Source organism: Tinamus guttatus, unplaced genomic scaffold (genome assembly GCF_059628265.1).
Source record: "Tinamus guttatus ecotype Peru unplaced genomic scaffold, ASM5962826v1 Tinamus_guttatus_pri_ptg000104l, whole genome shotgun sequence".
NCBI classification, from domain to species: Eukaryota; Metazoa; Chordata; class Aves; order Tinamiformes; family Tinamidae; genus Tinamus; species Tinamus guttatus.
The window spans coordinates 2,992,966-3,007,039 of record NW_028288638.1 but is presented as its reverse complement, the minus strand read 5'-3'; the positions used below and the strand labels follow the sequence as shown (position 1 = coordinate 3,007,039).

General features: G+C 40.8%; 1 protein-coding gene across 1 annotated transcript in view; it reads right to left on the bottom strand.

Annotated features, from left to right (window-relative positions):
* Positions 1–14,074, bottom strand: part of GLI3 (GLI family zinc finger 3) — a 137,206-nt gene that overhangs the window by 80,871 nt on the left and 42,261 nt on the right. The window contains exon 2 of the mRNA XM_010223780.2: positions 9,192–9,297. Within this exon, the coding sequence (XP_010222082.2) occupies positions 9,192–9,297 (106 nt within the window). The remainder of the gene's footprint in view (positions 1–9,191; positions 9,298–14,074) is intronic.

The window sequence follows — 14,074 nt, the reverse complement described above, 5'->3', positions numbered from 1 at the left end:
TATTATAAATGTAGTAACAATGAATCTGTAGGATCAGACCTACTATTCTTGACTAGTTAGTAAAAGGAACTTTGTAGCTTCAATGAAAAGTACAGTCTAAAATGAGGTCTTTTTCTTTTCTTTTTTTTTTTTGGGGGGGGGGAGGAGGTATATAAAGCATCCTAATAGCAAAAATCAAACAGTATAACATTTTTCTTTAAATCATTTCCTCTATGAACCAATATAATCAGTTACAAATAGCAGGCCAAATCTACTCTTAGGGGCATGAATAAAACACCCACTGAGCATTTTCCTTAGGGTGGAATTATTTGGGGTTCTTTTTGTTTGTTTGTTTGCTTGCTTGTTTCTAACAAGACATAATGCAGAATATGCAAGGGACAGCTAGTTAGCTTCCCACATCTCAGAACTACAGGTGACAACAGCTCCAGAACCTGTTCTCCACTAAATTTACACCAACAAATGCCTATATATCCACACACACACATACATATTTTATACACGACACATATATATTTTATATACGTACACACTCACAAAAACATACATAAATAGATTGTGTGAGTGGGAACAAAAAGAGCAACAAGATACTATGTACACTTTTACATTTTTGTTTTGTCTTCCTTGGGAAAAAGTCAGAAGCAAATTCAGTCTATTCTCCAAGATTAGAGGACATGCTGCCTTTGTTGGCGGGGGGGGTGAGAGTTTAAGCAGAGGAAAGATGTGTGAGAACATGATGAAGAAGCTCCCTGCTCCTACACTACAGAGGTACTCATTGCTTGCATTTCTCCCAGTTTATACCTACTCTCACTTGAGGGAAACTTCCACTTCACAACACAGAAATCTCACCAGAAAGACAGAAAGAATGAAAGAAAGAGAATGAAAGAATGCTAAGACTGTAACATTTCAGTCCTCTTTGAAGCAAGATTTAACATGAGTGGAAGAATTGTACTGAAAAAAAAGGAGTCTGTCACAGCCCAGTACCTCACAGGCCACTGCAACAAGTTTGACAGCAGCCTCTATAGAGTTGGCTTGCTTCTGGTTCACTGCACGTGAATACCACAGTCAATATCTGCTCACTCGACTAATACTGCTGACTACAGCACAAAGAACACAGGAATTTTGTCCAAGAAACCACAGGCTCAGAGCCTCTGAATGTGCACTATATTTAGAGCTTGCATTCTTTGCAGCTGATAACAGAATGAGATGATAGATAATTCAAAAAGCAGAACTACAGCATTGTAGTTATTCTACATATTTGCGGGTTTTATGTTACATTAACAAAATTATTCAGCGGTGAAAATATGCTCAGTGTTTCCATATATGAATTATTTTTTTCTACTTGTTTTGTTTATGTGTTCACCCTAATTTTCAGCCTTTTGCAGACACTGGAGACATTTCTCCATAAGCTGTAACTTCACAGATCTACAATAACTAACTCAGTCCAAGTCCATGCTAAATGCAGGCCAATGCATCCACCCTATTATCCAAAGAGGATGCATGCACATGCACACGAACATGCACGCTCACACATAAACATCCACGCCCGGGGCGTGTGCCAAGTGCTCCAAGTTATTCCTAGTTATTCCTCATGTCTGCAGAAAACTGCTATACGTGAGAAAGCGTCCCAAGGCAGGACTGTGGTTCACATTCATTTTGATTCCGTCATCTCTTAATTCACGTTGGTTTGAAAGTCTGCCGCAGGGAATCACTTCTCATGGGCAACCCGCAAATTCATCCAAGGTACTTGCAACTGCCCTGATGGGGTAAAGCAGCTAAGTGGCAGTGTTGCCCAGTGCTAACACCTTAATGTTGCTAAATCTAAAAGCTCTTTCTCACCAACAACATAATCCATACAAACCACTTTAAGAACTAATTGCTTTAGATTTAGGCACCAGCAGAAGAATTGGTGCCAACCAGCCTCTCGGGTCTAGTGCCACCACTGGATTTCCTTTAGGATCAGTGCTCCCAAAGGCTGCTGCAGGCTTTCCCCTCTCCTGCCTTCCTTGGTGTCCCCTCTGGAAGCCATCCTGCGAGTTGCTTTTACCAGGTGACTATGGCATGAGTGGAGGGCAGCGCGCAGCCGGAGGGGACTGTTGCTTCTTGTGAATTTGCAGTTTGTTAGGTGACAAGAAGCAAGAGGAAATGAACCCCACTGGTGCATACAGCACAGCAGAGCTACCACGAGGTCACGAGACAGCCTCTAGGAACTTGTTATTACTCTAGAAAAAAAAAAAAAAAAAAAGAGAGAGAGAGGAAAAAAACCCCCAAAAAACAAAATGAGGCCTGTTGTTTGCTTTTCCTAGACATCAAAATGTCACGGAAAATTGGGGGAGCACTTCTATAAAACTATTTTTAACGCAGGCAAATCACCGCATTTTACGAGCTCTAGTTTTCCCATATACATTAAAAGCCTCACCAAGATTCTCCTCTTATTTCAACTGATACAACTTCTCCAACCTTCCTGAAATCAATCTAGCTGTATGAAAGGAACAAAGGCCCTCTGTAAACGCAACACTTATCTGCTGCTATTGTTTCTGCTTTAGAAATCTGTAGTGCCCTGGCATTACAATTAGCTACTCTAGAGAAAATGATTATGTCACAAAGTATTATCCGCAACAGAAACAGATGAATGATGTGAACCAAATCTAATCTGGTGCAGTTAGAGGCAATTCTGTTGACTTTCATGTAAATGAGCCTGCTTAAAACAGGGTTGATTTTTAGCAGTGAATTCTTATTTGATCGAGAATTTATTTCCCAGATGTCCTATATATAAGATATTCTTTTTTCTCAATGCAGTACTGTCTGTTTCTCCTGAGCAGAAAGAGGGCAAATCTGTGAGAAATATGACTTCAACTAAGTGCACAGAAACTTTCAACTACAGCTAAACTAAACAAATCAATGTAACTGAACCTGTGTAAAAGAGCTACATTCGAAAATACCTATTTCAGTTCAGGGGACTTTTTTTTAATTGCAACTGTCTCTCAAAATCAAAAGTGTAAGAGAAGAACCCCCACTTTTATTTTTTTTTCTTTTTTTTCTGCAGCTCAAGATATGCCACCAAACAGAATAATTTGCTTTTATGAACTTTCCTCTGAGTTTCATGTACTTAAAAAAAAAAAAAAAAAAGGTCTGCTTGAATCTGATTTGCAAGTACTCTTTCAAAGCAGAATATATGACCTGCAAGTCTTAAGGTAAATATTGTTAAACAAGTAGCTACAACTAAACAAAACACTGATTCACTATTCTATATACTGGTGAGAGATCACAGTCCTAGTCTAGGCTTAGGCTTCCTCTTGCGTGGATTTGTAAAAAGCCTTGCACTGAAGAAAAACTATGGAAAAACTTCTGTTGAAGTCAATGTGCAGGCTTCCAGCCTTGCTATTCTATGACTGTGAGCTGCCATCTGAGCACTGCTCTGTCACTGTCACCAAGAAAAAGAGGCATACATGTTACCACAGAGCGTTCAGCACATACCCATCATGGACAAACCCTGACTAACTTGCAAGAGGCACCGCTTCATACCTCCTTCCTTTTCAGATAGGTGCTATAAAATTTCCTAAACTATCAGCATCTGCTCATTATTGATGCTGCACCTCCCCCACTTCAGGGAAGGGTTTCTTCAGCTGCTGCATATTTAATATAAGATTTTTCTCTGCTTACAGAAGAGACTTTCAGAGATGATTTTGGAAAGCTGTAACTACAGTCATCTTTTAAGGTCCCAAGAGCTTCTGAGCCTTTCTTCTTCGCTGGCTCCCAGCTAAACCATAAAACCTGCTCCAAGCCCTAAAGGAATGCAAGCCAATCCAACCAGTGTTGTTTTTCACACTGGGTGGGGTTTTCATTCCGACTGTGAAAGGATCAATGAACACTCTAACAAGCTGGGGAACTCCTTGCCAAGTCTTTGGCTTAGCGGTACACTGAGGTAAAGCAGTCAGTAAACATTCAGAGGTTAAAACATTGAGATTTTTAAAGGAAAAAATAGCATAAAGGAAAAATTAGAATAGCAATGATGAGATGAGGAAAACCTAAAGGTTCTATCAATAGTATGACAAGCACTGTCTAAAAATCGAGGATATTTTGTGGGGCCAGTGCTTTAATCTTCTTGCATTTGGACATCCCCCATCATACTGAGTGGTCCAAAATCAGAGGCTGATGAAAGCTGAAATGTCTGGGTCTGCCTTCCTTTCTTTTTCACACTGTGTAACAGATGTCTGTATAAATTAGATATGAAATAACATATCCAAGAATCTGACTCTCTTTTTCTAAACTTGAACCTGACTCTGCAAACAGAACACACGCTTTGCTTTAGTACTGGTGTGTTCACATACAGAATTCAACATATGTGTTCACGGGGTCAGTGTTAGGTGCATGTAGAAATGTCTGCAGATTCAGAGCTAAGACTGCCAAACTCTAGCCTGAAGGAGCAGTTAGAGGAAAGCTGCATGGAGTCTAAATCATTCTGAGAAGCTACAGGACAACAAGTGTAACTTGCAGCTTCCCCTGTATGCACCTTCTCCCTGGCCCCACACATATGGGTAACGTTGTGCTCTCTTACTCAGAGTTCCAGGCCAAAAAAAAAAAATGAGATGGCAAAAGAATGAGAGATGATGATATGAATACATATGAATATTTTGGAACATACATGGTAAATCCTGCTCCATGTTCAGCTCTGAAACTTGAACTTTCTAGCACCTTCCTACAACATCTCCACTAACCAGCCCAAGGAAGCAAAATGGCCACCACTCCACAGCCATTGCGGAGGCTGCCACCTCTCTCTGCTGTGGCATTCTTCCTCCGCAGCCAAGGAACAAAGCTCCAAATGCTTTCCATCCATGGTAGGTTGGGCCACCTCAAAAGCCATCCATTCTAACCCCGCAGTAAAGCAGACTAGGAGCTTCCACACAGTCTGTTAATGCAACTCAGTGAAGGCAGGGGGAAGAATGACCAAGAGTAACTTCTTAAAATCGCTCAACTACTTCTGTGAGTAGAAATTTGCTGCTGCCTTGAGAGTCTTTTTTAACCAATACGTAAAAACTCTCATGCAGCCTAAGTCAGTTTTTTCAAGTGTGGAAGTGAAAAGTTACAGTCCTGCTTTGACATAAAAAATAACAAGATTTCACCGCTCCTCCACTGCTCAGTCCTAACAACAACTCTCACTCTAATAAAGGTAATGTCAGCAAAGACATCAGATGCTGTAAGAGCTAGTGATAGCAAATTTATAAGTTGCTTCTTGGGGAATAAAAAAATCAGCATGCTCAGAGTAATAATTTATGTTTAAATAAATACCCTCATCAGCATCAGAGTTTTGAATCACTGCACACTGGCTGGAGAGGAGACACTATCTACTAGATGGCCTTACAAATGTTAAAGGACCAAAGCGTTGTTTTGTTTTGGTTTCAGCTTTAGAAATCAATTTTGAAAATTAACAAAGAGCCAAACCAATGAAATAAAAAAGTGCAAATAGTAGAATTATTAAAGCCATGTTTCTTTTGATGTTTTAATCATATGATGTTTAACAAGTAATTTAACTTGCTGTTTCAATGCAAAGTAGTGAAATGGAATTATAGTTTACTAGAAACATTTTGAAAACAAAGATTCATGCCTTGAATTTGAAAAAAAAAAAAAAGGAAAACATGCATTCCAGCTCCAGTTACACCGTTCATATGTTGCTGTTAAAGAACAAGTTGAGTTTCATACATTTTCCCAGAAGTGTAAGCGAAGATGCACTGTAGAAATTCCAGGATAACTAACAGTCCTAACAAACAGGTTTTCGTTTGTGACAGTACATATTCATAAGGGTTGGGGGTTATTATTGGGCTGTAATTGCAGTTGTTCTAACACCTAATAAGCCATGGCTGGAAAAACAAAGGCAGGTTAATTTGTGATTTCCTCTACTCATTCAGAGGCAAATTAAGTGTCAAACAGCTAATACAGAACATATTTCATTTTATGAGATTTTAATTTAATTCTGCACCATATCGTTGATGCCTTAATGTAGGGTGGTTTATCTAAGAAGAAGAGCAATTTATAAACCTCTTTCAATTGAAATCTTTAATGATAGGATACGATAGCATAATTACAGCAGTGCCTGCTAGTCCTACTACACATAAGCATCTGTCAGCAATTCCATCATAAACATAAACCCCTATTTTAGGGTTTATAACTCAGTTATAAAATTTGGCTCCAGGGTGAAATTTGGGATATAACAGTTCTGCCCATTAGCAATTAAACTACAAAAATCATATATAAAAAACATATATTTCTTTAGAGCTGGAACTGCATATGAGCCCTGCAACACCTTAAAAATTCTTCATCCTTTTTTTTTTCTACTTGCCCATTATTCAAAATTATGTGCATATGTTGTAGGTATCATGTGGACAAGCCCGCTTCCACATTTTTTTCTGCAGTTGTATGATTACTAACTAATTCCACTAAGGCTTGACAGGTTCTGGAACACATTTCTATGAGCTTGGATAATTGGAAGGATGCCAAGTTTTTGCCCTTTTTTTTAACATTTGAGGGAACTATGAAGCTGAAGGAGAAAACCACTCACACAATGAAGTCATTGATGAAGCTGTGGATAAACATTTGTATCCTGACTGGTGCTCTATACATTTTCTCTCAGAATTCTCAAATAACTTCCCATATCAGGTTCTTCCCTTTTTTTATTTTTCACGGTATTAGGATAGCAATGCAAGTAATGCCTCCAAAAGATCCCAAATCTGACATTCCTAAATAATACTTACATCAGTGTCTTTAAATTTTATGTGAACATCATTGATGTCTATTGCATATGTCCATTAAAGAGTATTCCTAAAAACTGCCAAAGCATGACAAACCTTAACACCTACAAAGAAGCTGTTAAATCTGACAGATTTTTAAGTTGCCTAATTACATATTTACAGTTAATTACACAGATCATAATGGCTCTAAGGGTCTATTACAGCTCATCATTTCAGTGGTGACATAAAGTAAATGAGTGGAAGAATCTACACAGTTTATGGGGAAAAAAAAATGGACAATATCAAGGAAATCTTCCTTTCAGAGCTTGGGCTGATATCAGAGAGTGTTTCTAAAGCAGCTGCCTGCAGTCATATCACATCACACTAAGATCTTCTTGTCTCGTACAAGCCTGTATGGGCCTGGCTGAATCGCTCCTGCAACATAAGGCCTGTAGGGTACAGCTGGAAACAGGGCTGTGGTGACTCAGTAGGTAAGTGCTGTCTTTCCTTAAAACGGACATTGAGTTCAGGAACCAAGTGTGGCGTCACAGAGGGGATTATTGCTGAATCCCAAATAAGATGTTAATCTGGCTTTTTCAACATCACTTTTTGGATCTTAAAAAAAATCCTGGCACTTTTGTCAGTATAGGGAACTGGTCCCAGTTCCCCGTCTAACCTAGGGGATTGCATTCAGCCCACCCAAAACACCTTGCCCTCAGTTGCTCAGTGTAATCCCAGGACCCGTGTGCATTGCCTATAGCTTGGGCCTCACAGACCATGGGAGACACAAGTCTCAGCGAATACTCACAGATGGTGCCCAGACTTTGAAGACGGCCCTCTGCTCATCTGAGATAAAATATTTTAGTCATCCACTTCAGATCCGACTCACCACTTAATCAGGCTCAGTCTTGTCACTCTAGTTCTGGCAACCCATGGAACTGGTACACTCATTTATAACGTGTTTGGAAGCCCTGGGAGTTATTTGCTGGTGCTGCCTATCCCAGCGTTGCTCCCATGGGAGACAAACACAAATTTCCCACTAGCTTTGGAAGGAGCAGGATCACTCCCAGAACTTCCAGTTGAAAGTTGTTTTCTTTCGCTTTACAAAATAAGAGAAAAACCCCAAAATTATCTAATCAGAAAATTCACAGGCACTGCAAAATCTAGAATAAAAGCGCTGAGTCTGTATGAGCCTGACATCTTCAGCTTACATTTTTTTTTAGCAACAAATTTAAATTAAAAATTGTTTGGTGCATTTTAATATGTTTTATTATGTGGCTGACTGTGGTGTAAATACTGATGTATCAGAGGAACTCTGAGGAGTAAATCACAAGTTTCTGCACTCTCTCTTTCTATAAATACCCACTTTTCCTCTAATGCCCAACGAAGACTGCAACACAGATTTATTACTTACCTCCAGGCAAATTTGTTCTGAAATTACAATTCAGTAAAAGAAGACTGATCCAAAAAAACGTTAGTAAAATATTGTGTGTGTACTTGGGCATGTAGTTAGGATTGTTAATATCAATTAATTCTGCTCACAGAGGAGGACTTGTTTTAAAACAACTTCATTTTTCTTCTGCATATATGTAATTACACAGCTGTAACTAATAACCATAGCAAAGCAATCTGCCATCTAAACAACTAGCATTATTCTTCAAAGTATGGCTTGCGCTTTTCTTCTTTTATTTTCCCAGTATGAGAGGTGATTAGCAGATATGATTAAATGTATATATCAAGCCTTTTAGCAAAGAACTAAGGCCCATTTTGGGCTTCATTTTAACAGTATATAATAGCTTTCTGGACACAACAACTACTTTATTCTGCAATGCTGGTATCTGTCTCCCCATATAGAATAAGATAATATTTATTTCTTCAGGATCTCACCACTACCACCCTTCTCTAATGCACGTTATCACTGGTATTCATTTCTTTTATCTTTGTGTAAACCATGTGCTCTATCACATTTGCCATTTTGTTTGGGTGACATTCCCATCAATCAACCGATTGCCTGTGCGTGCACACAACAGGGACTATGAAAATTCACCAAAAATTTCATTATGCTTCATAGCAGTCACTACAAAAAAAAAAAAGCTTTGTCATGAGAGAAAATTTTAACTGTGAAGAATCCCACACCTAATCCAGACAAAATGTATATTTTGCCTGGTTGTATTTCACAGAGATCAGTACTTTTTAATTTAGTATTTATGGAACGACAGCACACAGCATAGATGTCAGCAAATATATATAGGTAACACTTGCCAGCTACCTACTGTAAGAGGAATTCCTTAGGCACCACCCTGTTTGTGCTTCAGATAAACTTGAGGTGTTCCAAAAGAAACCCTTGCTCTTTGGCAGGACTGGCAAAATGCTCCCCGTGTTCACTTTCAAGCATGTAAAGATTCGAATACTTGCCCATTTTTCGAGGCACCACGGCCAGCTGAAGCGAGGGGGACACATAATACTCACACATGCAGAGGAGGAATGGGAGATGGCTCATAATGGTAGCGTCCCTCATGATGTCTGGCATCAATTGGTACAGGAGGGTGGAATGCTGGAAATAGGTGAGGCGGATCTGAAAAAAAAACAAGCAAGATTCCCAAATCTGAGCATCTTGAATGTCTCTTTAACATTAAATAATGTTGGAATAGATACTGAAAAAGTGTGTCAGCAGCAATACGACTTAGGGGTCCAATTCTCCTTTCCGGTTGCAGTCAGGCAGGGTCTGCTGCAGAGGAGAGTTTGGCCCAGAGTATTTGCATGAATATGTATTTACTATTTTTAATATTCTCTTTTTATAGCTTAAATGGAAAGGGACATAAAGAAGTCTTTAATAAATAATTACAGTGCCCATATGTGAAGTGTCAGATCAAAAGGACCATCAAGCCTTTTATAAGCATTCCTGATTTATTTATTTTTTATTAAAACAAGAAAAAATATCCTGAAAAAAAAGGCCCAAGCAGAGAATACAATAAAATAAAGTGTATCAGCAGAGATATATACACAAGCCGATGACGGAAAGTAAAACTGAAGCAGCATGCTGAGAAAGGGCTATCTGGAGTAAATCAGACGAGGAAGTTAAAAGAGAAAGGCAATTGGGAAAGGCTGCACTGGAGATGCTTAACTGCGTGGCACCAGCAGAGGCTTCAGGAGGAATGTGCCTCAGGACAAGGGGATTAGTTTCATACCGCCCTTAAAAAGGAACGGCGCTTTCTTTGCCGCCGCCGCCGCGGGAGGCCTGAGCCCTACGGCTCCAGGATGCTCCCTGCTCCGTGCCCTCCATGGCTCAGCTTCTCCCTCACCTCCCACAGGCGCTCTGCACGGAGGAGCCCAGCCTGCTCCGCATTTCCCAACCAATTCTGTGAAAATATCACCTTTTTTTGGATGACAGAATTCAAACAGACAGGTCTCTGCATCACACAGCGTTGCACCTTTGCAGTTTGCTTGCATAAAGAATGTCGCACTCTGCTCCCTGCTGCAACCCGAAGGTGCGGGGTGCAAATCGTTCCCCAAATGAGAAAAACTGTGTTCAATGGCACAGAGCAAACAGATCCTTCCCAGTTATTACCTGATTGCTGCTTTGTATGGTCGCATGTTTATCCAACACTAAACGCTGACAAGAACAGACACGAGGTCATGTTATGGATTTGTTAAAATGTGTCTAGAAAAAGAAAATCCTTTAATTACAAACTCACTGTAAAGCCAAGACTATTTCAGTTTTTCTTGCTGACTCTTAAGGTATCTTCTCTTTGTATTTCCTACCTTTGCCATTCAGAAAAATGTAATACTCTTCTTAAATTACATTATCTATGAGAACAGTTGCCTCTGACTACTGAGGGTAAGAAAACGGATTTTTTCCCCTTTGTATTTGTCAAAAGTTGGGTTGGTCTGTTACTATGTTTTGAAGCAGGAGTAAGAAACAGAGTAATAAAAATCATTTCTCTCAGGAAATAAATGGAGGGGATGAAGGGGAAATCATGTAAATTCTGCAGAAATATTTCCAGGAGTTCAGGAAAACACAGAAACATTTGAAATCACCCATCTGGTTTCACTGCTTCTTTCTGTGAAACATCAGCTAGCGTGTGATCAGCCACAGCACATTTCTGCCACTTACTGACTCAGGGCTTAGCACCAGGAACAAGAAATAATTGTGGCTTACTGATGTGAGCCGGGAAGCCAAGCTCACGATAGCTCCGTTACACAAACTGGGCCTAAATACGCAGTGCGGAACCGTGTCCAGAGCCAGGAAGCGTCCATGCCCACGCTGAGTGCTCCTTGATTTCAGCAGGCTTAAAGGCATGTCACAGATAACCAGATATCCCTGTGAGCACATGGCTATTGCCTGAATGGAAAACCTTGGCCTCCATCTCATGAAATGCATTCTTGACCGATTACCAGCACAGAGAAGGGGAAGAGGGGCACGAGAGAGATGTTTCAGCGCATCTTTGCACGCTCCTCCCTCTCCCTCTCTGCTACTGACTTTAATAGTGTGAACTGAAGCAAGTAGGTTTTGAAGCAGAAGTTCGGAATTTTAGGATAAAAACTCTTGCCATCCTTTCTACAACTAGTAAGTGCTCGTCTACTTCCTTGCAGATGCACGGGCAAGTCCCTCTCTGCAGGAGCAGGGTGCCTACAGCGGCCAGACCGCAGGGGCTCTGCTGCCCTGACTCACGCCGAGCAGGACGGGCCCCCCGCAGTCACGGCATGGAGGCCTGCTCAGGCCACAGGGCCGACCTGCTGTCCCACGCTCAGCCAGGCCGTGCGTCGGCGCGCGGAACGCAACGCGGGCACGTTTCCTCACAGAAACACGGGACCAGCGCTGAACTGGGAAGGTGATCATCTATCATTGCCTATCTGGGGAACGGAAAATGCATATTAAATGGCTTAAAAATGGGATTCCCTCCTGTGAGGCCTATGCAAGTAGAGCACCAGCAAGTTGTATTTAACACATGGGATATAAATCTCCAAGAACACCTTTCCGAGTTCTCTCACATTAAGTTCCTTTGTATATCTTGGTTGCATCTTGTGTGCAGTTTCCATCTGGGAAGCAGACGTGCTCCATCACTACACAGGGAGCTGTCTCTGTCAGCCCCGCACTGACTACAGCAGAGCTGCATATCAAAACCCAATATAATTATGCATCTCACAGTTTATTATTTACACATGAGCAATACAGCTGGTGAGCATCATAACTCAAGTGTATGTGTAATAAGTTACTGCACTGTGGCCATCTCCTGTTGCAATCGTTAAGAAATACCACATGATGACTTTTCCAAAGTCAGGCTAAAACTGCTGAAGCAGAATAAAGTGCCACTAAACCTGGTTCCCTCCTATTTATCATATAATTTCCTGACTGACGGTTCCACAAACCAGCTGCTAAGTGTTGTGTACTCTACTGTCAGCAAACTAACATGCTAAATAGAGACAGGGGGAATGATGTACAGAACTAGTGGAATCAATTTTATGGAGGGAATTCAAATTCTGCCCTGTTTGGATATGTCCTCAGCACAGAGGTAAGCAGTAAATTCTAATTGCTTGGGGGTCCAAACCTCTCCACGTTGAAGAGTGTTGAATATTTAAATTAAAATACTCTTACATGAGGCAGAAACCTGCAAAAGCACCCGTCATCCGGGACTTTGCTTGGAATACACTTGAAACACCATAAAATGTAATTGGATGACAAGTATTTATATGGAAATACATAGTAAGAAGTTTGTAAAGCAGTAATTGAGGCTTGTGCCAGTTTCCCATTGCTTTTTCTTATGCCATCCACTGTCTACGTCATTAGAGACACCACCAGAATATTAGAGGCATATTCTGACATTACTGCTGAAGGAAGAACAAGAGAGGTAGTCACAGGGAATGAGTGATTCTCATCCAATTATCTTTGTGAGAAAGGCTCTACCTATACAGAAAAACAGAGGGCCACTTAGTCTAAAAGACAGGACATTTGCTATAAATACAGCAATATTTATATGCTTCCTATTTGAAGTGTGAGGAACCAAACTCTTACCTTTAGCAAGCAGGAACCCCTCTTACCAACAACTATCAACATCTAACTTGGACCTTCCTATTCTGTTGGGGAAATGGTTTATTGCCATTTACAATTTCTGATTGAGATTGTTAAAAAAATCTGATGGAGATGACAACTAGCATTGCCAGGCAGCTTCTTACACGTATCCAAGCCAACCATGAGTTCATGGATAAATCCTTCAACAAACCCTTGCATTCTTGCAGAGAACCTACCAAGTGATTCCAGTACAGGAATCAATACGGATAGATGCTGCCTGTGTATTTAAGGCTCTTGGCTCCAATTCAATGGAAGTCCATGACTCTGTGCTTAAATTCCACTATTTTCAAGAACTGCCAAGATGATACTAAAAATAAATATAAGCATACTTCTCATGCACTGCTGAATTTAGTATGTGTTGCCTTCTCCTGACTCTGCTGGCTATTCCTGTAAGCATCCTGCAAGCTTTGGCTGGTCCGTCTCCTACATAGTTAACAGAGTCTCTTCAAACAAAATGGGGGATACAACTGTCTGAAATGCTACAAACGCATTGATTTCAGCACTGAGAGATTTTCTGGAGAAGACGTCAATTTTTGCTGACTTTTTATTGTGTAGAGTGTGCTTTTCTTTTCTTCTTCAAGAATCCTTCTTACCTCCTTAAAGAAAGTGAATAGGATCATCTCTCTCAAATTACAATCACTCCCATGCCGGTAGAAAAAGAAAAGACTACACTTGTTCCCTGGGAGTCAGTAACCTACGGCTCCTCTGCAGCATCAAGGGAAAGAAACTGGGAGGAATGACAGGTACGTTCCTTGCTGCTGAACAGAAAATCTGAACTGCAGCCTAATGAGGTGTAACAGCCAGCAGTGATTCATTGAAAGATTCGGCAGAAAGGCGGCTGATTCCAGCTGGCTCCGCAGTGCTGTGCGATGCCTTGAGACAACAGTAAAGAAGCTGGGGAGAAGAACAGAACGGTGAGACTTCTCCAGCACTCCCTGAAGTCAGGGAGGATTTTTCTGCAGAGTCTGTAGTCTTATTCAGTCCAGGGGATCACTGAATCTGGCAAGTTTGGCTTTGGTGGTGAGGCTAGCAAAACAGACCGTGCCCTCAGTTAACCGATTTGCTCAAGCACCTTGTGGTTCCTGCCAAGCCCCTGAGCAAGGAGGCCACTGGAACGACAGGCTGCATTTTTCAGCATGTTGAGAAAACACGTGCTACTGTGTAAAATGTCTGAATCAGCTCAAAAGCATTCAGTGAAGCCCCAATATCTACACCTGCGTTGCGAGACCATGGAACCAGCAAACACAGGATTCAAGCACGACAGAAGTATGGGTTATATTTT